This window comes from Syngnathus floridae, chromosome 2 (genome assembly GCF_059516105.1).
Source record: "Syngnathus floridae isolate MCC-2025c chromosome 2, RoL_Sflo_1.0, whole genome shotgun sequence".
NCBI lineage: Eukaryota > Metazoa > Chordata > Actinopteri > Syngnathiformes > Syngnathidae > Syngnathus > Syngnathus floridae.
This window is the reverse complement of record NC_142414.1, coordinates 15,758,233-15,784,012: the sequence shown is the minus strand read 5'-3', so window position 1 is coordinate 15,784,012 and position 25,780 is coordinate 15,758,233. Positions and strand designations below refer to the sequence as shown.

General features: G+C 43.9%; 3 protein-coding genes across 7 annotated transcripts in view; 1 reads left to right on the top strand and 2 right to left on the bottom strand.

Moving 5' to 3' along the window:
• LOC148402154 (kelch repeat and BTB domain-containing protein 12-like) overlaps window positions 1–13,285 on the bottom strand; it is a 17,174-nt gene extending 3,889 nt beyond the window's left edge. Inside the window, exons 1-2 of one of the 2 annotated variants that reach the window (XM_088368914.1) lie at window positions 13,240–13,285; window positions 60–241 (exon numbers count right to left, since the gene is read on the bottom strand). In XM_088368914.1, coding sequence (XP_088225040.1) covers window positions 60–230 — 171 coding nt within the window. In that variant the 5' untranslated portion in view covers window positions 231–241; window positions 13,240–13,285. Of the gene's footprint in view, window positions 1–59; window positions 1,908–13,239 lie in introns of those variants that run through there. The other variant, XM_088368915.1, reaches the window with a different exon arrangement.
• slc26a6l2 (solute carrier family 26 member 6, like 2) lies at window positions 12,765–19,652 on the top strand. Of its 4 annotated transcripts, none has more exons than XM_088368910.1 (20): window positions 12,765–13,063; window positions 13,769–13,908; window positions 13,994–14,104; window positions 14,179–14,351; window positions 14,426–14,590; window positions 14,678–14,830; window positions 14,964–15,046; window positions 15,491–15,638; window positions 16,140–16,253; window positions 16,347–16,424; window positions 16,557–16,652; window positions 16,728–16,834; window positions 16,915–16,984; window positions 17,744–17,836; window positions 17,953–18,054; window positions 18,132–18,185; window positions 18,219–18,470; window positions 18,539–18,593; window positions 18,836–18,969; window positions 19,048–19,652. In XM_088368910.1, exons 1-20 carry the CDS (start codon window positions 12,924–12,926, stop codon window positions 19,072–19,074), a joined length of 2,295 nt encoding a protein of 764 aa, XP_088225036.1. In that variant the 5' UTR covers window positions 12,765–12,923; the 3' UTR covers window positions 19,075–19,652. The 4 variants fall into 4 exon arrangements, with proteins under 4 accessions (XP_088225036.1, XP_088225035.1, XP_088225034.1 ...); XM_088368909.1 differs by having other exon boundaries at window positions 18,129–18,185; XM_088368908.1 differs by having other exon boundaries at window positions 18,132–18,470.
• On the bottom strand, window positions 19,614–25,780 carry LOC148402152 (sodium- and chloride-dependent creatine transporter 1-like). The gene is made up of 15 exons (XM_088368913.1): window positions 25,636–25,780; window positions 24,761–25,134; window positions 23,997–24,278; window positions 23,601–23,732; window positions 23,236–23,524; window positions 23,011–23,143; window positions 22,772–22,906; window positions 22,559–22,662; window positions 22,315–22,439; window positions 22,121–22,233; window positions 21,664–21,804; window positions 21,026–21,128; window positions 20,862–20,962; window positions 20,620–20,790; window positions 19,614–20,476 (listed from the first exon to the last, which is right to left on the bottom strand). Exons 3-15 carry the CDS (start codon window positions 24,259–24,261, stop codon window positions 20,357–20,359), a joined length of 1,932 nt encoding a protein of 643 aa, XP_088225039.1. The 5' UTR covers window positions 24,262–24,278; window positions 24,761–25,134; window positions 25,636–25,780; the 3' UTR covers window positions 19,614–20,356.

Here is a 25,780-nt window from a genome sequence, read left to right as displayed (position 1 = left end):
TGAACCAACTCCTATTAGTGTTAACGTGGAGGGAGACTACTTTTTGGACTGACAAGCACCTGGAAGTATGGGCTAAATGCAGACAGCACCACCTTGTGGCAAGCAAAGGAAATGCCGCCAGCAACTAGAACCACGTCAGTAAGCTCCTGGGTAGTTCTCATCTTCTCCAGTTGCCTAAGAAGATGTGCTCCATGCTCAGCCTGAGCGGTGGCCACCAGGAGAGTATCCATTCGACTGATTCCTGCGCACAGACTTATTGTTTAAACATGTTCTTAACATGATCTCTGGCATTAAATATATCATGGAACACCAGAGCCTGGATCTGAACCTTCAAGTTCAGATTTTTTAGGCTAGCCCTCATCGACTGTGCTATGTGGCTTCAAACCCTCCCACTGAAATCACGCTGTCGGAGAAAGGACAACTGCACATTTGAGTGCTAACATGCAGGCCAGATTTCACAAAGCAATTTTGCAATGTTAGCAGTCACATGCATGTATGACTTCGTAGCAAAGCATGCCATTTGTGGCAATCATACCAGGAGTGTCCTACTCAGATCATTTAGGTGTCTTTGGGCTAAGAAGAGCTCGATTTTTTTTTTACTCTCAGTTGTAGTTGTGATGGCTGCTAGTCCTGTCTTGTGTACTTCGGGCAAGGCGGTGGGCAAGTGTTTACTGGCAGAAGGGTTTAAAATAGACCAGCAAGACTACTTGGACCTTTGGTTTCTTCAAGTTTCCACGAGTGGCTGCCAATGACAAATAAATATCTAGAGTCCGCCCCTTCAAACACACACATTTAACAGGTTTGCACGTACACTGATATCCAGTAATTCCCTACCAGACCACCTGCACAAAGAGTGAACTCTCCAATATACTGTAGAAATATCCTATTTGAAAAATTAATCTGCATTCTTTAGAGCAATTATGACACTTATTCATTAAAGGCCTTTAAGCACACTTTTGAAATAACACAAACATATTAAAACTAATAATGATAGTGAACAAGAGCAATGAATACAAAAATAATGTGCACTTAAACAAAATGGTATGCTCCCATCTAGTGGTAGAAAGTGGAATTATATTCAAAAAGTCAACTCAATAGTTACAATTTATCACCCCCAAAATCCCCCAAATTGTAGGCCCGCAACTACATAGATGGGAGAATCCCTTTTCAGCCAATCTCTAGAAATGCAAACACATTTTTCTTACAAAATGTTATCATCCAGAAATCATCTCTTGCTTCACTCTGAGTAATCCTACTCCCTGTTTACAATCTTGCACATAGGCTACGCCCCCACTGAAAGATGGATTCAATTGCAGAAACACATCAAGATAAGAAACCATTAACACCTTGGCTTGTTATAGTCTTTGTACATTATATATATTTTTTCTGAATGTAGTTTTATTTTCATGACATATGTCACAACTATTCCACTTCCGATAAGCAAGTGATCTCATAATGGGATGTCACGGCTGCCTTTTATTTTCCCAGCGGTGGGCAAAATGTCCTGGGAACATCATTCCAAATCTTAAGTACCCATTATCTTGGCAACACTGACATCCGTCTGTATCAAATCTTTTTGGATACTTTGTAATATACAGCAAGTGACAGTTCAGATAACTTCAGATAACGTGACCTGCTCAGTTCTTATGGTGTGACCTCAGTTTCTCAGTTTGTTGTATTATTAATAATATGACCAAAATATACTTTTTTCAATTCAAAATAGAAGCCAGTTTCTTTGGCCAAATTGAAGTGTCCACCTCTAACCGTGGCCAACTTAAAGTGCATCTAGAGTGTGACGGCGCACACGTACACACAGCTCCTGATTAGGTGTCACTGATTAAACGGACCTCGGATAAATGGTTACTTTGTTTTAAAGTCTGAACAAGCTCTAAGTTGTATAAATAATGCACAGAAGTTGTTTGGGTGTAACAAGCATATTGATCCGTACACGTGAATTGGTTATTTCTGGAACACTATATATATATAAAATATATATATATATATATATATATATATATATATATATATATATATATATATATATATATATATATATATATATATATATATATATATATATATATATATATATATATATATATATATATATATATATATATATATGAACGAGAGTGAACGAATCACTTCCTGCAATGATTCGTTCTTTTTTCAGTTCATATGACTTCAACCAGTAGGTGTCGGTAATGCGCATTGAAGTTGGTGCCTTCTCGCCGTAAAACAAAACGAAGAAGAAAATGACGTCACTTGCCAATTACTTTCAAACAGTAACGCAGGTGTCCTAAGGCAAGCTCAGGGAGGACAGAAACCTCCCGTGGAGCAGAAAGGCAAAAGCTCGCTTGATCTTGAGTCGTGAATTGCATTTACCGTTAGACAACTGAATGGATCTGTGAGTGAGTGATTCGCACTTCCAGTTCATCGCAAGAACGGGTCAGTGAGGGAACAAATCCGGACTTTCCCGTTCGCGAACGAGTCAACTTCCATTCCCCTCGTGCATCAACGGATCAGTCAGTGAAGGTGTTGCCTCTCCCTCCTGGCGTGAACTATGTAAGTCAGAATGTCGATTTACGAATTGCCAAGGAAAGAAAGAAGCACACAGGGAAACACCACTTCTTTTATGCACGTTTTCTCCAAGCTAACAGCTAACTTGATTGCATGAAGGGATGCGCCGTTATGCAAAAACGGGGAGATATTGCTTCTCTTTGGGTAATCTTTGGCTATGTGAAGCCCTTTGAGACTGTTTGTGATTTAGGGCTATACAAATAAACTTGACTTGACTTGACTTGACTCTTGATTTTATAAGTTAAAATGATCGTGAGCGGCACTGGAGCCCCATTTCCACCCCTTACACTGAGTGCCAAGCAGGGAAGAAATGGGTACCATTGTTATAGTCACCGGTATGACCCGGCCGGAGTTTGAACTCACGACCTCCCAATCTCAGGGCGGACACTCTCCTCTGAGGCCACTGAGCTGGTAAACACTGCACCATACAATATAACACTTATAGTAGTTCTTAAATAACGTGTATGCATATTACGCCTAAATATTGTTATCCAATCTATCTACTGCAATTTCACATTAGATTGCTGGTTTGAAATTTGCTTTTAATATTATTATCATTATTATTTCTAATAAACATTTGTGTTAAAACTTGTGTTTGTGTCTGGTGTTTTATTCCTTGTTTTTATATTCGCCAATTAAAACAGAAAAATCTGACATTTGGTTAACTGCTTTGTGTATGTATATCTACTGCAATTTCACATTAGATTGTTGGTTTGAAATTTACTTGTATTATTATTATTGTTTTAAAAAACATTAAAAACCTGTTAAAACTTGTCTGCTGTTTTATTCCTTGTTTTTATTTTTTGGGGGCATGAAAATAAAAATTTGACATTTGCTTAACTGACACTATGGATATGTGTTTTACGTTGTGTAATATGTGTTGGTGTCCCCCAAAATAAAGAGCAAGTAGTCAAATACACATTCTTGACATATATATATATATATATATATATCATTGAGAATTACTCTCAGAGCTAGGGTTAAGGTTAGGGCTAGGGTTAGAGCTAGGGTTAGCGCTAGGGTTAGTGTTAGAGCTAGTGTTGGACGACGGTTAGGGTTAGACTAGGTGTAGGGTTAGGGCTAGTGCTAGGATTAGGGTTAGGGTTAGACTAGGTGTAGGGTTAGGGCTAGTGCTAGGATTAGGGTGAAGCTAGGGTTAGGGCTAGTGTTAGGATTGGGGCTAGTGTTAGAGCAAGGGTTAGGGTTAGCGCTAGCTAGGGTTAGGGTAAGGGTTAAAGCTGGCGCTAGGCTTCGGGTTAGAGCTAGGGTTAGCGCTAGTGCTAGGGTTAGGGCTAGGATTAGGGCTAGGGTTAGGTTTGGAGCTGGCTCTAGTTAGAGCTAGGGTTGGACTAGGGTTAGAGCTAGGGTTAGGGCTAAGTGCTAGGATTAGGGTTAGAGCTAGGGTTGGACTAGTGTTTGGCTAGTACTAGGATTAGGGTTAGGGCTAGGGTTGCAGCTGGAGCTAGGGTTAGAGCAAGGGTTAGGGTTAGCGCTAGGGTTAGTCCTAGGGTTAAGGTTAGAGCTATGGTTAAGGTTAGGGCTAGGCTTAGACTAGGGTTAGGGTTACAGCTAGGGTTATAGCTAGGGTTATGGTCACAGCTAGGGTTAAAGTTAGAGCAGGGGTTAGGTTTAGAGCTAGGGTTAGAGCTAGGATGAGGTTAGGGCTAGGGTTAGGGTTTAGGGTAGAGCTAGGGTTAGGGCTAAAGCTAGGGATAGGGTTAGGTTAGAGCTAGAGTTAGGGTTTGCTGGAGCAATGGTTAGAGCTAGGCTTAGTGCTAGGGTTAGGGTTTGCTGGAGCTAGGGTTAGGGTTCGAGCTAGGGTTAGCATTATTAGTTTGCTGAAGCTAGGGTTAGAGTTAAAGCTAGGGTTAGAGCTAGGTGTAGGGTTAGAGCTAGGATGAGGTTAGGGCTAGGGTTTAGGTGAGAGCTAGGGTTAGGGATAGGGTTTGCTGGAGCTAGGGTTAGGATTCGAGCTAGGGTTGGACTAGGGTTAGCATTAAAGCTAGGGTTAGAGCTAGGGTTAGGGTTTGCTGGAGCAAGGGTTAGAGCTAGGCTTAGTGCTAGGGTTAGGGTTTGCTGGAGCTAGGCTTAGGGTTAGAGCTAGGGTTCGAGCTAGGGTTAGACTAGGATTACCATTAAAGCTAGGGTTCGAGCTAGAGTTAGGGTTTGCTGGAGCAAGGGTTAGAGCTAGGCTTAGTGCTAGGGTTAGGGTTTGCTGGAGCTAGGGTTAGGGTTCGAGCTAGGGTTAGCATTATTAGTTTGCTGAAGCTAGGGTTAGAGTTAGAGCTAGGGTTAGAGCTAGGTGTAGGGTTAGAGCTAGGATGAGGTTAGGGCTAGGGTTTAGGTTAGAGCTAGGGTTAGGGATAGGGTTTGCTGGAGCTAGGGTTAGGGTTCGAGCTAGGGTTGGACTAGGGTTAGCATTAAAGCTAGGGTTAGGGTTAGAGCTAGGGTTAGGGTTTGCTGGAGCAAGGGTTAGAGCTAGGGTTAGAGCTAGGCTTAGTGCTAGGGTTAGGGTTTGCTGGAGCTAGGGTTCGAGCTAGGGTTAGACTAGGGTTGGCATTATTAGTTTGCTGGAGCTAGGGTTAGGGTTAGAGCTAGGGTTTGCTGGAGCAAGGGTTAGAGCTAGGGTTAGAGCTAGGCTTAGTGCTAGGGTTAGGGTTTGCTGGAGCTAGGGTTAGGGTTCGAGCTAGGGTTAGACTAGGGTTAGCATTATTAGTTTGCTGGAGCTAGGGTTAGAGCTAGAGCTAGGGTTAGGGTTTAGGTTAGAGCTATGGTCGGGGCTAGGGTTTACTGGAGCTAGGGTTAGGGTTCGAGCTAGGGTTCGAGCTAGGGTTAGACTAGGGTTAGTATTAAAGCTAGGGTTAGGGTTAGAGCTAGGGTTAGAGCTAGGGTTAGAGCTAGGCTTAGTGCTAGGGTTAGGGTTTGCTGGAGCTAGGCTTAGGGTTAGAGCTAGGGTTCGAGCTAGGGTTAGACTAGGGTTAGCATTAAAGCTAGGGTTAGAGCTAGGGTTAGGGTTTGCTGGAGCAAGGGTTAGAGCTAGGGTTAGAGCTAGGCTTAGTGCGAGGGTTAGGGTTTGCTGAAGCTAGGGTTAGGGTTCGAGCTAGGGTTAGACTAGGGTTAGCATTATTAGTTTGCTGGAGCTATGGTTAGGGTTAGAGCTAGGGTTAGGTTTAGAGCTAGGGTTAGAGCTAGGTGTAGGGTTAGAGCTAGGATGAGGTTAGGGTTAGGGTTTAGGTTAGAGCTAGGGTTAGGGATAGGGTTTGCTGGAGCTAGGGTTAGGGTTCGAGCTAGGGTTGGACTAGGGTTAGCATTAAAGCTAGGGTTAGAGCTAGGGTTAGGGTTTGCTGGAGCAAGGGTTAGAGCTAGGGTTAGAGCTAGGCTTAGTGCTAGGGTTAGGGTTTGCTGGAGCTAGGGTTAGGGTTCGAGCTAGGGTTAGGGTTTGCTGGAGCTAGGGTTAGGGTGCTGGAGCTAGGGTTAGGGTTAGAGCTAGGGTTAGGGTTTGCTTGAGCAAGGGTTAGAGCTAGGGTTAGAGCAAGGCTTAGTGCTAGGGTTAGGGTTTGCTGGAGCTAGGGTTAGGGTTCGAGCTAGGGTTAGACTAGGGTTAGCATTAGTTTGCTGGAGCTAGGGTTAGGGTTAGAGCTAGAGTTAGAGCTAGGGTTAGGTTTAGAGCTAGGATGAAGTTAGGGTTAGGGCTAGGGTTTAGGTGAGAGCTAGGGCCAGGGATAGGGTTTGCTGGAGCTAGGGTTAGGGTTCGAGCTAGGGTTGGACTAGGGTTAGCATTAAAGCTAGGGTTAGAGCTAGGGTTTGCTGGAGCAAGGGTTAGAGCTAGGGTTAGAGCTAGGCTTAGTGCTAGGGTTAGGGTTTGCTGGAGCTAGGCTTAGGGTTAGAGCTAGGGTTCGAGCTAGGGTTAGACTAGGGTTAGCATTAAAGCTAGGGTTAGAGCTAGGGTTAGGGTTTGCTGGAGCAAGGGTTAGGGCTAGGGTTAGAGCTAGGCTTAGTGCTAGGGTTAGGGTTTGCTGGAGCAAGGGTTAGAGCTAGGGTTAGAGCTAGGCTTAGTGCTAGGGTTAGGGTTTGCTGGAGCTAGGCTTAGGGTTCGAGCTAGGGTTCGAGCTAGGGTTAGACTAGGGTTAGGGTTTGCTGGAGCAAGGGTTAGAGCTAGGGTTAGAGCTAGGCTTAGTGCTAGGGTTAGGGTTTGCTGGAGCTAGGGTTAGGGTTCGAGCTAGGGTTAGAGCTAGGCTTAGTGCTAGGGTTAGGGTTTGCTGGAGCTAGGGTTAGGGTTCGAGCTAGGGTTAGACTAGGGTTAGCATTATTAGTTTGCTGGAGCTATGGTTAGGGTTAGAGCTAGAGCTAGGTTTAGAGCTAGGGTTAGAGCTAGGTGTAGGGTTAGAGCTAGGATGAGGTTAGGGTTTAGGTTAGAGCTAGGGTTAGGGATAGGGTTTGCTGGAGCTAGGGTTAGGGTTCGAGCTAGGGTTCGAGCTAGGGTTGGACTAGGGTTAGCATTAAAGCTAGGGTTAGAGCTAGGGTTAGGGTTTGCTGGAGCAAGGGTTAGAGCTAGGGTTAGAGCTAGGCTTAGTGCTAGGGTTAGGGTTTGCTGGAGCTAGGGTTAGGGTTCGAGCTAGGGTTAGGGTTTGCTGGAGCTAGGGTTAGGGTTCTGGAGCTAGGGTTAGGGTTAGAGCTAGGGTTAGGGTTTGCTTGAGCAAGGGTTAGAGCTAGGGTTAGAGCAAGGCTTAGTGCTAGGGTTAGGGTTTGCTGGAGCTAGGGTTAGGGTTCGAGCTAGGGTTAGAGCTAGGGTTAGAGCTAGGCTTAGTGCTAGGGTTAGGGTTTGCTGGAGCAAGGGTTAGAGCTAGGGTTAGAGCTAGGCTTAGTGCTAGGGTTAGGGTTTGCTGGAGCTAGGCTTAGGGTTCGAGCTAGGGTTCGAGCTAGGGTTAGACTAGGGTTAGGGTTTGCTGGAGCAAGGGTTAGAGCTAGGGTTAGAGTTAGGCTTAGTGCTAGGGTTAGGGTTTGCTGGAGCAAGGGTTAGGGTTCGAGCTAGGGTTAGAGCTAGGCTTAGTGCTAGGGTTAGGTTTTGCTGGAGCTAGGGTTAGGGTTCGAGCTAGGGTTAGACTAGGGTTAGCATTATTAGTTTGCTGGAGCTATGGTTAGGGTTAGAGCTAGAGCTAGGTTTAGAGCTAGGGTTAGAGCTAGGTGTAGGGTTAGAGCTAGGATGAGGTTAGGGTTTAGGTTAGAGCTAGGGTTAGGGATAGGGTTTGCTGGAGCTAGGGTTAGGGTTCGAGCTAGGGTTCGAGCTAGGGTTGGACTAGGGTTAGCATTAAAGCTAGGGTTAGAGCTAGGGTTAGGGTTTGCTGGAGCAAGGGTTAGAGCTGGCGTTAGAGCTAGGCTTAGTGCTAGGGTTAGGGTTTGCTGGAGCTAGGGTTAGGGTTCGAGCTAGGGTTAGGGTTTGCTGGAGCTAGGGTTAGGGTTCTGGAGCTAGGGTTAGGGTTAGAGCTAGGGTTAGGGTTTGCTTGAGCAAGGATTACAGCTAGGGTTAGAGCAAGGCTTAGTGCTAGGGTTAGGGTTTGCTGGAGCTAGGGTTAGGGTTAGAGCTAGGGTTAGAGCTAGGCTTAGTGCTAGGGTTAGGGTTTGCTGGAGCAAGGGTTAGAGCTAGGGTTAGAGCTAGGCTTAGTGCTAGGGTTAGGGTTTGCTGGAGCTAGGCTTAGGGTTCGAGCTAGGGTTCGAGCTAGGGTTAGACTAGGGTTAGGGTTTGCTGGAGCACGGGTTAGAGCTAGGGTTAGAGCTAGGCTTAGTGCTAGGGTTAGGGTTTGCTGGAGCTAGGGTTAGGGTTCGAGCTAGGGTTAGAGCTAGGCTTAGTGCTAGGGTTAGGGTTTGCTGGAGCTAGGGTTAGGGTTCGAGCTAGGGTTAGACTAGGGTTAGCATTATTAGTTTGCTGGAGCTATGGTTAGGGTTAGAGCTAGAGCTAGGGTTAGGTTTAGAGCTAGGGTTAGAGCTAGGTGTAGGGTTAGAGCTAGGATGAGGTTAGGGTTAGGGTTTAGGTTAGAGCTAGGGTTAGGGATAGGGTTTGCTGGAGCTAGGGTTAGGGTTCGAGCTAGGGTTCGAGCTAGGATTGGAGTAGGGTTAGCATTAAAGCTAGGGTTAGGGTTAGAGCTAGGGTTAGGGTTTGCTGGAGCAAGGGTTAGAGCTAGGGTTAGAGCTAGGCTTAGTGCTAGGGTTAGGGTTTGCTGGAGCTAGGGTTAGGGTTCGAGCTAGGGTTAGACTAGGGTTAGCATTATTAGTTTGCTGGAGCTAGGGTTAGGGTTAGAGCTAGGGTTAGACTAGGGTTAGGGTTTGCTGGAGCAAGGGTTAGAGCTAGGGTTAGAGCTAGGCTTAGTGCTAGGGTTAGGGTTTGCTGGAGCTAGGGTTAGGGTTCGAGCTAGGGTTAGACTAGGGTTAGCATTATTAGTTTGCTGGAGCTAGGGTTAGGGTTAGAGCTAGAGTTAGAGCTAGGGTTAGGTTTAGAGCTGGGATGAGGTTAGGGTTAGGGCTAGGGTTTAGGTGAGAGCTAGGGTTAGGGATAGGCTTTGCTGGAGCTAGGGTTAGGGTTCGAGCTAGGGTTGGACTAGGGTTAGCATTAAAGCTAGGGTTGGAGCTAGGGTTAGGGTTTGCTGGAGCAAGGGTTAGAGCTAGGGTTAGAGCTAGGCTTAGTGCTAGGGTTAGGGTTTGCTGGAGCTAGGCTTAGGGTTAGAGCTAGGGTTCGAGCTAGGGTTAGACTAGGGTTAGCATTAAAGCTAGGGTTAGAGCTAGGGTTAGGGTTTGCTGGAGCAAGGGTTAGAGCTAGGGTTAGAGCTAGGGTTAGTGCTAGGGTTAGGGTTTGCTGGAGCAAGGGTTAGAGCTAGGGTTAGAGCTAGGCTTAGTGCTAGGGTTAGGGTTTGCTGGAGCTAGGGTTAGGGTTCGAGCTAGGGTTAGGGTTAGAGCTAGGGTTAGACTAGGGTTAGGGTTTGCTGGAGCAAGGGTTAGAGCTAGGGTTAGAGCTAGGCTTAGTGCTAGGGTTAGGGTTTGCTGGAGCTAGGGTTAGGGTTCGAGCTAGGGTTAGGGTTTGCTGGAGCTAGGGTTAGGGTTCTGGAGCTAGGGTTAGGGTTAGAGCTAGGGTTAGGGTTTGCTTGAGCAAGGGTTAGAGCTAGGGTTAGAGCAAGGCTTAGTGCTAGGGTTAGGGTTTGCTGCAGCTAGGGTTAGGGTTCGAGCTAGGGTTAGAGCTAGGGTTAGAGCTAGCCTTAGTGCTAGGGTTAGGGTTTGCTGGAGCAAGGGTTAGAGCTAGGGTTAGAGCTAGGCTTAGTGCTAGGGTTAGGGTTTGCTGGAGCTAGGCTTAGGGTTCGAGCTAGGGTTCGAGCTAGGGTTAGACTAGGGTTAGGGTTTGCTGGAGCAAGGGTTAGAGCTAGGGTTAGAGCTAGGCTTAGTGCTAGGGTTAGGGTTTGCTGGAGCTAGGGTTAGGGTTCGAGCTAGGGTTAGAGCTAGGCTTAGTGCTAGGGTTAGGGTTTGCTGGAGCTAGGGTTAGGGTTCGAGCTAGGGTTAGACTAGGGTTAGCATTATTAGTTTGCTGGAGCTAGGGTTAGGGTTAGAGCTAGAGTTAGAGCTACGGTTAGGTTTAGAGCTAGGGTTAGAGCTAGGATGAGGTTAGGGTTAGGGTTTAGGTTAGAGCTATGGTTAGGGATAGGGTTTACTGGAGCTAGGGTCAGGGTTCGAGCTAGGGTTCGAGCTAGGGTTAGACTAGGGTTAGTATTAAAGCTAGGGTTAGGGTTAGAGCTAGGGTTAGAGCTAGGCTTAGAGCTAGGCTTAGTGCAAGGGTTAGGGTTCGAGCTAGGGTTAGACTAGGGCTAGGGTTAGAGCTAGGGTTAGGTTTAGAGCTAGGGTTAGGGTTGGATCTAGGGTTAGACTAAGGGTTAGGGTTAGTATTACTAGTATTGTTACTGTTATACTCTTTGTACATTATATATATTTTTTCTGAATGTAGTTTTATTTTCATGACATATGTCACAACTATTCCACTTCCGATAAGCAAGTGATCTCATAATGGGATGTCACGGCTGCCTTTTATTTTCCCAGCGGTGGGCAAAATGTCCTGGGAACATCATTCCAAATCTTAAGTACCCATTATCTTGGCAACACTGACATCCGTCTGTATCAAATCTTTTTGGATACTTTGTAATATACAGCAAGTGACAGATCAGATAACTTCAGATAACGTGACCTGCTCAGTTCTTTTGGTGTGACCTCAGTTTCTCAGTTTGTTGTATTATTATGACCAAAATATACTTTTTTCAATTCAAAATAGAAGCCAGTTTCTTTGGCCAAATTCAAAACCGTGGCCAACTTAAAGTGCATCTAGAGTGTGACGGTGCACACGTACACACAGCTCCTGATTAGGTGTCACTGATTACACGGACCTCGGATAAATGGTTACTTTGTTTTGTTACACCGTGTGCTGCAATGTGTGTGGAAATTATGCTACACTGACATCAACAAACCTTTGCTGTTGTCACAGTCACGCTTATTTAGTGGATGGTTGAGTGATTGTAATGGTTGACCACCAGGGTTGAGCTCATCTCAAGCGCAACGGTAAACCTGACGAGAGTTTCATCCTAAATGGTTGATGAAAAATTTTTGCGAATTGAGTCTATGGTTTTAATAAGCATTTTTTGAGAGATGTGTACCAGTTACAAAATTAGGTACACCTCAAAAATGTAATGAGTAGGTACTGCGGTATTAGTTATAGTTTCCCACAGTGGGCCGCTATGACAGTAAAATCATATCCATCCATCCGTTTGTCTATCCGTCCATCTGTCCACAATGGACTGCTTGGCAACCGATCAGCCGGGCTCAACCATTGGAAGAACAAGGTGAAAATGCAAAGTTGAACTTTGACCTTGAGCTTCAGAGGAGATGGTGCTAACCACTAATTATACAGATAATAATTCTCGCTTTCTTTTGAGTGACAGAAAGCTTGTCTCCTTATGTTTCCTATCACCAAGCTTAATAAAAAATAATAAAAAAATAGGACTGGAAAAATACCCAACTTTAACTGTCTGCCTAGCTCCATAACCGCAAATATGTTAGGTCTCTAGAAGTGATATGCGTCACATCATGTAAATCAGTACATGTCTGATTATTTATTTTAGCTTGTTTTTTTCCTCCTCTCATTTAAACATTAATACTCTTCGTGATGCTTTTTGGGAAAAGTGTGATGTTTTTGTTTCTTGCTCATCCCCTGAGATGTTGTTTCAGCTTTGCTTGATCATCAAAATGTTCTTAACTGCAGGCATTTACATGTATGTGACAACTGCCAGGGTTAATATGTGCAGGAATGCTTCCTCTTTCTTTTCACATTGTTAGTCATTCCTCTCAGAAAAATAACTCCCCTTCTATGAGTGGGTTGCTCTTTTACGTGAAACGCAGAGCATCATGGGCATTTTTTCCTGGGGGGGTGATCGGGGAATCACAAGGTCACAATAAGTACACATCATGTCAGGAAGATATTGCTAGAATGAGACATTTCATTAGAGTCAAACAAAATGTGCATTTTAACTGAAAGTTAAAAATAATGAAATCACTTAGCATTTCCTATTTGTGAAGAGTGATTGAATTGCTAGTCGAAAAGTATCAGTAGTAATGGTGGCTTTGCCATAAATCGTGCAATAAAATAAAGACTTTGTCTTACATGTTTATCACCCCCCCCCCTTCTGTCATTATGCAAGCTAACCTCCCATCAATAATGACATTTGTCATTTTAACAAGTACCTATCTAAACATTAACTTGCTCAAACTAAAGATCAAAAAGATAATACAAAGTAAAAGGGCACCAGCACTGAGGTGCTAATTTTACATGTTGCCTCATTCTCTTGATGATGATTGCACGTTTTGCAAAGATTTTTTTTTTGTGTGACTATGAGCCGGGACTATTTGCAAGTTGTCCTTGACTATAAATGTTATCAACTTAATTCACTGTTACATGTCATAATGAGGGATGGTTATGATTAATACTGCTGGCTTGAAAAAAAAAAAACATTTAACTTTTTTTTTTACTTGTTCTGAGTACAGCTGACACTATAAAAATTAAAGTATAATTTCCATCTCATTATGTTTGTGCAGAAAGCAAACTCGGGCGGTTGTCATATAAGGGCAGGAAAACATCAGTCACTCCCACTAACCAATAGCAGCTTGAGGAATAGGCCGTGTTAATCAGTAGAGCACATACAGGCAACTTCACTCCCTTCTCAGCAATTGATGTGCAACTGTGTGAGTTTCATTTCTTAGAGGATCCTCTGGCACAAAGCGGGAACCAGTTTTACATCCAGGAAAGAAAAATATACACTAACATGGAGGAGAGGAACTGCTCTTTGGTGGAGTATTCGGTACAGCGACAAGTTTTGAATGAGGTATCCCTGGATGAGTTGGCGCAAAAAGGGGTATGGTCTACAAAGCCAACCTTCAGTGAACGTCTCAAAGGCTCCATGAGGTAACCACCATCAATAATCAAAAGCGATAATGGATGTGAGATTTTATTTGCATGGTTGTAAATATGCCTGCAGACGAATTGGTAGTGATTGATGAAAACCATTCATGATTATCGGCAAGCAACAATTACAGCATTGATTTGTAGCCATAAAAAGCACATTGCTTTGTATTGCTCACCACTGAAGTCCAAACAGAATTTGAGTGCCAGGTCCAACAAGTGGCTTTATCACTTCCTGCATTTCACCACTCAGTTGGAAAACACCGTCTTTATATTTGTACACAGTGTAACATTTGGGGAAATTTTGTAGCATGTGTTGCAATTCTCATGATGTTACATTTTAGTGGAGCAAGACTTTGAATAAGCCCCTCACTGGGGTCAAGGGTGTGCTGGAGTCTATCCCAGCTGACTTTGGGCAAGAGGCGGGGGACACCCCGAGCTGGTCGCCAGCCAATCGCAGGGCACGTGTAGACAAACAACTGTTCACACTCACATTCACACTTACAGTTAGACGTTTCAAAGAACCTTCTATGCACGTTTTTGGAATGTGGGAGGAAAATGGAGTAAGTCCATGCAGGCACGGGGAGAACATGCAAACTCTACACAGGAAAGCTAGCTCCACCACCTCTGAACTGCGAGGCCCTATTCAGTTTCAGCAAATGTATTCACAACAAGCTTTAATGTACATATGTCTACTGACTGTCCCAGGTGCTCTGTGCCCCGTGCCAAACACGTTTTGATGAGCTGGGTGCCTGTTCTTGAATGGCTGCCTAAATACGCCATCAGAGAGAATGCAATGGGGGACCTGATCGCCGGCTGCAGCGTGGGCATCATGCATTTACCACAAGGTCAGTCAGATCGATAAATAAACGAATGAATGATGGAAAACATGGGAAAGTAGTTGGCATGGCCTGCACTCTGATTTGCTATCAGGCATGGCGTATGCTCTTCTGGCTTCTCTGAGCCCAGTGTTTGGCTTGTACACCTCGCTCTACCCGGTTCTGGTCTACTTCATCTTCGGCACTTCTAGACACATCTCAATCGGTGAGTGGAACACAGATGATGTTTCCATAGACACAGACGTCCTTGCATGAGTCTTGATGAATTGATTGTTTCAGGTACCTTTGCAGTGATCAGTATCATGATCGGGACTGTGACCGAGCGGTTGGCTCCTGATAGTAACTTCCTTGTTAATGCTACAAATGGGACAGGAAGCGTAAATATCAACGAACGGGATGCTTACAGAGTGCAGATAGCCAGCTCGCTCACAGTCCTAGCAGGATTGTTTCAGGTGCGTTTCTACTTTTGTCTCGAACTTTCTACCACGCTGAGGTCTTCAACCAGATCTCTTTCCCTCACCCCAAGATCCTGTTGGGTGTGGTGAGGTTTGGTTTCGTGGTCACCTACTTGTCTGAGCCGCTGGTTCGAGGATACACCACAGGATCAGCGTGCCATGTGTTGTGCTCCCAGCTCAAATATTTGTTTGGGGTAACTCCAGCTCGCTTCTCCGGTCCATTCTCGCTCATTTACGTGAGTACGACACATAAAGCTCATCGTTTACAAACAATTATGTATGTGTTTCTTGCCAGGTTTAATTCTTAGCCTTTTTCATAACAGACTCTGGTGGAAATATGCCGCTTGCTACCCCAGACGGTGGTACCGGAGCTGGTGGTGAGTCTGGTGGCCCTCTCCATTCTCATTGTGATCAAAGAGCTCAATCAATACTACAGGCAGAAGCTGCCCCTGCCTATTCCCATAGAACTCATCATGGTAAGTCCTTTTGATTTAGATCTTTAGCACAATAATAATAATAAAAATCTCAAGGTCAACGGGCCAACTCATATTTACATGCGCTAAAGTTGACCTTAACCTGAAATGATCTCGTCCACTCTTATGTTTGCAGATCATTGCAGCAACAATCATCACTCATTTTTGTGGCCTTGCTACAAAATACAACATTGATGTTGTCGGTGAGATCCCAAGTGGGTGAGTAAATCTTTGAGATTTTAGGATGGCAGCAAGTTGTCAAACATGCAGTATAGCGGATTTAGACGTACAAATAATTGTTGAGCCCCCCCTCCCCCCCTTATTACAGATACTCTTTTGTGTCCTTTATATTCACACTTCTTCTGACAGTAGTCGTAGTGGATAAACTATTACAAATGGGATTATTAAAATATGTTAAGTCGAAGGAACACCTGTAGAATGCGTGACACAAATATTTACAATCGCTGAAGTCAGCCCCAGCCATGCATGACTGCCTCAAAAGGAAACAATCGTTGAGCTTTCTCCTTTGGAGATAAGGCAACGGATATCGGCAAATATGGATTCCACCATGTTTTTGCAGATCTTGAGATAGCTACTAAACTTCATGAGTTCTTTGTGTTCCACCTAATCCTCGCTTATCTCGCTTATCTTCTTCCATTCCAGGCTTAATGCCCCCCGAGCTCCAGATGTGACGCTGTTCTCTGCATTGATTGGTGACGCTTTTGCCATCGCCATTGTGGGCTATGCCATCAACATTTCTCTTGGTAAAACGTTTGCCCTCAAGCATGGCTACAAAGTGGATAGCAACCAGGTGAGGCAAGACAAACAATTTTTGAGTTTTCCATCCAATTATTAAAAAAATAATATCAAATTCAGTGAAAACTACTCTCCAGCATTTGATTTTCCTTCATTAATGCATTTCTCGATGTTCCTTTTGCTTATACAAGTGTTATCTTCTAAATAATTTTTTGAAACCCAAGGCAAAATTTTGTTTTTCAATTCAAGATATCACATGGAAGCAGTTTATTATTTTTTGACAGAGATGTGTGAAGGTATGCGAAGCGCAAAGACTGAGAGAGAGGCTCCGGGCTACTCTCATTAATCATTAATGCAGAACAAGCTCTAATCACACTTGTGTTGCTTAAATACGCCTCCCAATGCTTTCAGTGTGGCAACGATGTGTTGACCTGGCTATAAAGTTAACAAGCAGTACACTAATATTATTGAACACACTCCTTACACGACATAGGTTGTTAATGTAACAACACCAAATATAACTTTTAAGAATATTGTTTGTTTTTTGTTCCACCAGGAGCTGGTTGCTCTCGGACTTAGCAACACCATCGGCGGCTGTTTTCAGTGTTATTCCGTGACTTCTTCCCTGTCGCGGAGCCTCATTCAGGAGAGTACTGGGGGAAGAACACAAGTAAAGCAACTTGCCATTGGCAAAAAAAAATATCTCTGATTCCTTCCTAATCTCATATGTGACGCTGAAAGGCTGCATGGCGTGTTTCATCAGGTCGCAGGACTGATTTCTTCCATCATTGTTCTGATTACGGTCTTAAAAATTGGATCTCTTTTTGAAGCTCTCCCAAAGGTATTGGTTTCTTGGCCGACTTTTTACCCTTCAAAGAAAGTTCAAATGCCTTTCTTGAATGTTTCATCCTGGTGCTTACACCTCTGCTTTGGAAGGTTAATGATGTTGTGGCTATCTGTGCATGTTCTTCAGGCTGTCTTATCCACAATAGTGTTTGTGAACTTAAAAGGAATGTTTAAGCAGTTCTCTGATGTGCCTATGCTGTTCAAGACCAACAAGGTTGACTTGGTATGACCCAACACTCCGAAAGATCCCGCCAGGCTACATGCAGCTTTGTTAATTTGTACTTTTACTGCCCTCTAGCTTGTGTGGCTGGTAACATTCACATCCACCATTCTACTCAACTTGGACCTGGGTTTGGCTGTATCCATTGCCTTTTCTATGCTGACGGTTATCTTCCGAACCCAGCTGTACGTACCCGTCAGTATTTACACTCGAGTGTGATAAGCAAGTGAGGTGGTTTCATGTTTTGTGTCATTGTCTCTCTCAGGCCACGCTATTCAATCTTGGGCCAAGTACCAGCCACCAATTTATATCTGGATGTAGACACATACAAAGAGGTAATGAGAACCATGGCCCAATATGTATGGTATATGTTCTGCGCAGCCCAACTAGTTGAATCACTGCATTCTCATTATTGTTTTATATGAATTAAACAGGCAAAATCCAGCTGTTTCTATCCATCTCAGGGGGCAGCAAGTTTGCCACTTGCTGTCGCCTGAAAATGACATCACGGTTGCCAGGTCTCAGATCACAACCAATCAAAGCTCACCAGTTTTCCGAAGCTGTATCATGATTGGTTTTGACCCACAACTCGGCAACCGTCATTTTCAGTTGACAGCAGGGGTCGCGGGTGTGCTGGTGCCTATCCCAGCAGTCATCGGGCAGTAGGGGGGGAATACCCTGAACCGGTTGCCAGACAATCGCAGGGCACACAGAGACGAACATCCGCACTCGCACTCACACTTAGGGGCAATTTGGAGTGTTCAATCGGCCTACCAACCATGTTTTTGGGATGTGGGAGGAAACCTGAGTGCTCGGAGAAAACCCACATGGCCACGGGGAGAACATGCAAACTCCACACAGGGAGGGCCAGAGATGGAATCGAACCCGCACCCTCCTAACTGTGAGGCAGACGTGCTAACTAGTGCACCACCAAGCCACCTCACAGACAATATATTATTCTAAAGAATACTTAGGGGTTGAATTCCTCTGAAGTGATGGGATTTTTTTTCAAGAATAGTTACTAATACTAACAAAACAAAATTCATCATGAAAGCAAACAATAAGAATCTAATTTTCTTGATCTGTGCCCACAGGCTAAAGAGATTCCCGGAATCAAAATTTTTCATTCTTCCGCAACTATCTATTACACCAATGCTGAGATGTACTTGGAGGCCTTACAAGAGAAGGTTAGCATTTGTCCTTGCTCACTTTTAGGCTAGCCCGAGCTGCCATTACCATCTAATTTCCAACTCACTCCCAAGCTTTCATTGCTACACTCTTACACTCTTATTATGTTTTGTAGAGCGGCATTCAAATTGGAAAACTGCTGGCAGCAAAGAAAAAACAAGATGTTACGCTGAAGCAGCAGGAGAAAAAGTCAGACAAGAATGAAGCAAAGCATCAAGTATGCTACATTTCATTTTGAATTGACATCCATCCATCCATCCATCCATCCATCCATCATCTTTTTTCCCCCAGCAGAGTGCCAGTAATCTGTCCAATAACACATTCTCCTTGGAAGAGATCAAAATCACTGCAGCACTCAAAGAGAATTTTAAGCATGGTATACCCTTGAAGACGACCGAATCTGCAGTAAATGGATTTGGTAAAGGCCACGTGAACCAGGCCTACCAATCCGACACAATGTCCGACTCCAATTGTGACATGGGAAGGTCGCAGTATTATGACAGCAACGCGCTGGCTTCGAAAGAGAGCCATGACAAGAAAGGACTCACCGATACGCAGGTTCCTCACAGCATCATCTTGGACCTCTCAACAACTAACTTTGTGGACAGCGTCGCCGTGAAGACCTTGAAAAATGTACTCAGGTGCTATGAGAAGCAAGTTTTATTTATTCATTTATTGTAATTTTTGACTTTTTCTTCCAGATTTTCCAGAACCTAACAGATATTGGTGTAGGAGTTTACCTCGCAGGCTGCCAAGGTCAGTGGTCCTCCAAACAAATCTACCAACACACGTTCCTCACAAAACATTAGGGAGATTTGGCTAGCAGGGGGAATTTAAAGATGAATCAAAAAATAACTTTGCCTTCCCTAAAATTTGGAATGTGCATCAATCTCTTTCACTACTTTGCACTTGTTGTAGAACTTTGTGGTAACTGGTTTTCCAACAACCCTCTTTAGCATGTTTTTTTTTAAATGTTTTTCATCCCGGTAAAATATTAGCCTGTGTGGTGGAGCAGCTGGAAAGAGCAGGTTTCTTCTCAGAGTTGATCCTAAAGAGCAGGTTGTTCGTCACCATTCACGATGCAGTGCTCCACATCCTTAACAACAAACCGGGAGAGAGCGACGTCATCCTTGTGAGTTCATTGCCTTATTTCCATCAATCACACGTCAAGTTTCCAATCTCAGCTCAAATGGATTCTCTGTGTTTCCAGGATGTTTCCTACACCACCACAATGTGAACAGCAGGGGACAGCCTGTTCCAACTCACCATTCTCCTCTTGAATTAGTGGCGTGCCGTTGCTCACTATTGGTCTACATTGTCTCCTCCCCCCCATACAGGAAGAATGTCCACCACCTTAACATGGCAGCACAATTACCATGGAAATGCAGGGAGCCGTTGCTGTGACAACAAGCGTTTTGTTATATTGTCTAATGAGATGAGGTGGCTGCTGTCACAGAAGCTCTCACACTATGTGGCTCTGTGAGAGGCAGAGAAGGGGGGTTGCGTGGGAGAATCTAACACGGGATTAATAGCCATGTATTTATAGCTTGTGTGAGAGTTCTAAGAGTGAGCACATATTTTATTACTAGTATCTTTTTTTTTTTTTTACTGGTTCCAAGAATGAATATGCTTGAATTGCCTTGACAGTTTAACAAGTGTCCTGCTGATATCTTGAGCTTACTTCTTCAGGGACCCAGCATAATGATGTCAATGTTCACTTTCACAAGACAATGTGTGTATATACTAGTGGGATGAACACAAACGAGTGAATGTAAATCTTTTCTTAGTGGTTTATTAAACTTGTGATAAATTAAACATGTCTTTTCTTAGTGGTTTATTAAACTTGTGATAAATTAAACATGTCTTTATATTTTACTGTGGTGTTTAATGTTGGCCAATCTTTGGCTGCATCATCAAAACAAATTTAAAGTGATTAACATGTCATGTTGCGGCCAGAGGTGGGCATTCCGGGATGAAAAAGTTAATAAAAAAGAGGACCGATAGAAGTGGGTTTTCACCTGTCCCTGCAATTGTTTAAGCGCCAAATAAACTCATTGTCTAACGGACCGTTTCGGCATACTAACGTGGGAGTTGGCAAAAGATATCAAGAGGCATTTTCGTTTCCACTTTGTCTCGCGTGTGTAAGCCGTACGTTTGGACCGAATATGAAGGTTAAACAGAAAAAAAGTTGGTTTCTCCATGCAGGAGGTGACAAAAGGAGACTATTTCTTTATATCCTATTTATCAGATAGCATTGACAGAAATATAATTGACTTTTTTGAGTGATATATATTGTGATATATTACTGCAATCCGCCATTTTAATCAAGTTGGGTTCATCATCATGTTTTACCATGAGGTTTTTTTTTCTCGGACCGATGATGGAGGGAGGGATGGACCAGTGATAGAAGCCCTTCAAATGATGAGAGGGGACAGGGACGGAGGGACGATTGTATCATGAATAAGGATGGACGGAGTGCCCACCTCTGGTTGCTACTTCATCGGTATTTGGGTATCGCATTACGCTTCTGAGATACGAACGTTCTTGGATCCTTTCCGCAGCGGCATGCCTTCGTTCTCCGCGGTAAGATACTCCAGGTGATGTCTGCCCCATCGTGGGGTTATGAGGCGTGTCCATCGCTGCAAACACATAGTGAGTGGCCGGTTATACGGCTATCAAATGAGTGTTCAAAAGAAATCGTAGGAAAAGACTAAAGATCCAAGGCCTATTTTGAAGGGTTTGAGGTATGTAAAATACAAAACAGACAAGCAGACAAACTGACCTCCCGAAATGATCCGTTGGCACGCAGCAGTTTGTACACAACAGTGAGTGGGATGCAAAGCATGGAGGAAAGGGCCAATGTCCAGCCCAACAATTCACCCCACCACGGGTATACGTACAACTTGTTGTAGGTTAGGCGCTGATAGTTCATCAAATGATATAGAAACACTCCCTAGAAGCATACTTCGATTAACGTTGCTACCAGCAGACATGAAATGTGAAAACATACAAATTGGTACTTACCATGCAGACAAGGGGCGTGATGTAGGACCAGCACCACTTCATGTACGGAAAGGGATGATAGCCGATCATCCGAGCCACGTCGCCCATGAAACGGTCTGCGCCTGACAAGAGGTCATAAGATACAGGGATACAACAAGAGACTGAACGGAGAGCTCGTGTCTTACCATAGACCCACGCAATTACCACACATTCCCAGAAAGCTTGCCACAGCAGAGTGATCCCACTGGCAGAGTAGTAGTCAAACAACTGGAAGACATACATCCCTCCCTGGCAGAGACAGCAGTGAATGAACGCTGACATTTGTGAGTAAATACAAGCATTGATAACCAACTTGAAATTCCAACATCTGCACCCATAGAGAAAGATTAGTATGACGATTTGGGGTACAGTGATCCCTTGCTACTTTGCGGTTCGTTAATCGCGGCTTCACTGCATAAGAGTTCTAAAAACATATTTGCAGCATTGTACTTTGTAATAGAAGTTGTTTCATGAAAGACTTCTGAAAACATATTTACAGTATTGTACCATGTTATAAAAAGTTATTATAATAATCAAAGAGTGCTAAAATCATATTTACAGTATGTATACTTTAGCTACATCTACATATACATCTACAAAATGCGCACAGCGCTGCTATGGTAACTTGTGACCATTAGAGGTTCCTTTTTAACCAAGGTTAACAACAGAACGTCACATCTACATGTTACACTTACACTTACACTTACACTTACACTTACACACACACACACACACACACACACACACACACACACACACACACACAATTAAGGGAAAACTATACCTCTGTGATCATGGACAAGTCAATGATCATGCAGATGAAACAGCAAATGGCGGCTACCATCTCTCGCCGCAATGTACCAAAGGAGGGTTTAGGAAGAAGCATGTCCATTAGTCCGGTTATGAAACCTTCTATCCCAACAAACTGAAATGAAAATGTTTGAGGTGAGAAATAGGCAAGAGCAAAATGAGTAAAATGGCACACATGAAAAGAAAATGAGAAACTGTGCTGCCGAATTTTATTCTCTCGATAAATCTTTGTCTTTGATACAGTTGTTAGAATTCATACAGGTTCCTTAAATCTTGAACATCTGACTTTTGGCAATACTCTTATCATAAACACATCATGGTGGTACAGTAACTGCTTTAGCAGTACACATTTACAGTTAGGACAAACACACTCTTCTACAATGTTCCCGATTAACTGAGAAGCGCCCCAAATGAATGATTCCATATCTCACCTGACTGTCCAAGCCAAGTACAAGTAACATAAAGAAAAAGAGTGCTGCCCAGAATGGAGCCAGAGGCATCAAAGTCACAGCCTTTGGGTAGGCTATAAACGCCAGGCCGGGTCCTACACAAACAGTTCACCAAAGGGAGCCTTGACTAATATTCAACTCTATATTCAATAAAAAGTATATTCCGCATGACTTACCACTCTCAGCTACCTCACTGATGTCCACACCTTGCTCTGTAGCCATGAAGCCCAACACAGTGAAAACGACAAAGCCTGCAAAGAAGCTGGTTCCGCTGTTAATGAGCGCCAACACAAACGCATCCCTGGGAATAGAGAAAGGGCAGATTTCAAATGAGGAACGTCACTGTCGTTGGGTGGACCCTCGCATCTCTAAAACCATTATTTTTATGCTAACGATGTTTGTTGAGCCATTCAAACTTACTTGTAACAGTTGTAATAGAAGCGGTTGTAGCTGCCCAGTGCCGTCAGGGCACCCAGTCCGATGGCATAGGAGAAGAAAATCTGGGTTCCAGCATCAATCCACACCTACCACAAAGGTGTAAAAAAAAAAAATTAATGACAGGTTTGGATGTAAAATTCTGCCATTAAGCAGCCAAATACAGATAAGCGGATGTTCATAGAAATACGAGTCTACCTGTGCTTCTCCTAGTTTGGACCAATCTGGTTTCAGGTAGTATACAATCCCATCAATGGCTCCAGGTAGGGTGGCACTATGCCCCAAAAGAATAACCAAAACCACGTACGGGAACAGAGCCGTGAAATATACAATCTGCAAGAAGAAGACAAATATTGAGGGTTAACAAAGAGGATTTTTTTAAAACTAATATTAAAACAAATGCTGCACAACTCGTCACCCAGTTTTATGAACTGTACCTTCCCTGTGCTTTTAATTCCCTTCCATATGCAGAAGTAAACAATGATCCAGGTGGCAAGGAGGCACAGCACCACCTCGTAGTTGATGCTCCCTGGCTCATGAAGCCCGCTAGACAGATGGAGAACTTTATGCCTGTGAGCAAGAACACAAGATCGTGAGGGAGACAACTCTTTCAAACGGACTCTGCAAAAGCAAAGAGACTGTTATCATGAGAGACAACATACTCCCAGAACTCGATGACTGGGGAGCGCATGCCTTCCGTCTTCACGCAGCTGTCGTTCAGGAGTGACTGATTCGGGGACATGTCTTGAGCAGCAGATGAGTTCACGCTGATGTTGTGGCAATTGTTGCTGAAGTTGACTGTGCAGTGGACGGTGTTCCAAGTGTGTCCGCAGGTGGCCCACGGCAGCGGGTTGGTGAAAGAGTGGAAGAGAAAGTAGAGGCCCCACACCAAAATCATGATGTAGTAGGTATTGCAGAAGAACACAATCACCATAGACGCCAAGCCCAGACCTGGTCGGGAGAAGATGCAGGATCAGGACGAGAACGGATGTGACGGTGACCGTGTACTCTTCCTGTCTTGACTGACCTTTGAAAAGAGGCACGATGTTCCAGGCGGAAAGCCCTCCCTGCTTCATGAACTGGCCCAATGCAACTTCCAGGAAGAAAACAGGGATGCCCCCGATGAACACCATTAGCAAGTAGGGGATGAGAAACACACCTGTAACACAAAACACATTTGGAGAGTGTACAAAAAGTCTACACACCCCTCTTCAAATGCTATTTTTTCGTGACCTATAAAGATGAAACCGAGTTCTATGAAACCAAGATTGAACCTTTTGGTCATAATTCTAAAACATATATGAATTGGGTGCGAGCATCATAGTTTGGATTGTTCTTCAACTAGAATTTGTGCTTCAACACAAGGTGGAGGGAATTAATAGCACTTGTTTTTGCACAATTTATTATTGTCCTAAGTTTGTACCTCCTCCGTTCTTGTAGCAAAGGTAAGGAAAGCGCCACACGTTCCCCAAGCCTACAGCAAAACCCACGCAGGCCATGATGAAGTCCATCTGTCTGGTCCAGGTTTCTCTCTCTGCAACTCTTGGTTCCGATGAACCGCTCTCCTGGCTCAGGGGTGTAGCAGCATCTCGACCCTCACCGCGTACTGAGCTCACTCCAGACACAGGCACAAGGGCATTATGAATTGATCCCCCAGCCTCTCCTTCAGACAGGTCTCCCGCTTCCATCCAGAGGCAATTTTTACCTGGATGAGAAAAGATAGATTGTAAAATATCCCATTTTCGCTTTTATTGGTCCATAAATCGGCATGAGAAATATAAAAAACAGAGCAAGTAACATTTCATAACAATTCTATTGTTCCTGCAAGCTAGCGTTTAACTTTAAACAAAAAAGTACCACATTTTTCTCTATTTTACATTTTGCTCCATTTGACCAATCAAGCGAAGCCAGGCAGTCACATGACCACAGTCTCTCCAGCCTCATCACTGCACTTTCGTTCCTATATGTTCTATGCATAAGGATATAATTTGATGAATATAAAGAATGTTGTGTGTAGATTCGTCGGGTGCATAGAACATATATGTTCAAGAAAATTTTTGACTTGCCTTTCCCTTTAAAATACTCCTTTACTTTTACTCAATAGTTTGGAAGACTACTTTCAACTAACTGAATTGTCATATATTCTCGCCAGTAAATTTACTTGTGTTTAAAACAACCCACATTTACCTTTAATTTTCTTGCTGATGTTCTTTGCTGATTGCTGCCACTTTGCTTTTGAAACACACTTTTCTGATGACAATCTGATTATGTGACTCGAGAGCTCGGTCAAAAGCGGTGAAAAGGAGGTCACCGATGTTCGGGCCAGGTGGAGAGTTTCCACTGGATGGGGAGACTCAGAAGCCGTCGACGAAGCACTTGAAGGTTAGCCTGAAGAATCTCATTGATAGCCCCGAGCGACAGCAGATCCACAGTTAGGGTAGAGTGGGATGGATAAGTTTTGAGTCTCAGCGAACGGAGCAAGTGTCCGGCGACACATTAACAGTCAGTCTCACTTGTGCGACACTCCAGACGTCACTGTTAGTGTCGCCACCACGTTGGGGCTGTGGTGAAGAGCAAAAAAACAATGCAACAAAGAAGCCATTTAGGACGTATAGTGACGCAGCTCAACAACATCATATTCGTCAGAATGGTTAGATTAGTTGGGTTGAGAAAAATCACATTTTTTTTACAAGGTGGTTTATACGAAAGTAGCTTGAACTGAATTTGTCCAAACAATATTCAACAAAATAACGATTTCGTGACTACAGTGTTTCACATGCAAAGGTGAGCGGATGCAGTCACCGCACTGCGCCCATACTTGCCAATAAACATCTAAAACAAATTAGTGCGTTTACTCCATGTGCATCATTAATGAAAACAACTATGAATATAAAACATGATACCTCAACAAATAATTATTAGTTAAGTCTAAATAATATGGGCTACAAAGTGCAGCCACATTGCTGCAGCATGCAATCGCTGTTCGGTCTAAATATGTGTTGCAGCGGGTACATTCCTCATTGCAGTCACTCTGAATTGTTCTTTAGTTAATATTGTCATACCTTTTGGTCAAATGTTACAAATCATGATTCAGTGCTCCACAATCCTCATGAAACGTCTCAGTCTGCTCCTGTTACCTGCAACACCACAATGAGTCCACCAGGGGGCAGTTTGTTCCAATTGTCCATGTTCTGCTCTCCTACTGAT

What these genes read in the sequence shown, in the direction of transcription:
- slc26a6l2 (XM_088368907.1), top strand. Translation starts at nt 12,924, where the DNA reads ATGGAGGAGAGGAACTGCTCTTTGGTGGAGTATTCGGTACAGCGACAA. An exon ending in CGTCTCAAAGGCTCCATGAG is followed by an intron (nt 13,064 to 13,768) that starts GTAACCACCATC and finishes TGACTGTCCCAG; the next exon opens with GTGCTCTGTGCCCCGTGCCA. An exon ending in ATGTAGACACATACAAAGAG is followed by an intron (nt 16,985 to 17,743) that starts GTAATGAGAACC and finishes CTGTGCCCACAG; the next exon opens with GCTAAAGAGATTCCCGGAAT.
- LOC148402152 (XM_088368913.1), bottom strand. Translation starts at nt 24,261, where the DNA reads ATGGAAGCGGGAGACCTGTCTGAAGGAGAGGCTGGGGGATCAATTCAT. An exon ending in TACTTGGCTTGGACAGTCAG is followed by an intron (nt 21,805 to 22,120) that starts GTGAGATATGGA and finishes TTTTCATTTCAG; the next exon opens with TTTGTTGGGATAGAAGGTTT. An exon ending in GGTAATTGCGTGGGTCTATG is followed by an intron (nt 20,963 to 21,025) that starts GTAAGACACGAG and finishes ACCTCTTGTCAG; the next exon opens with GCGCAGACCGTTTCATGGGC.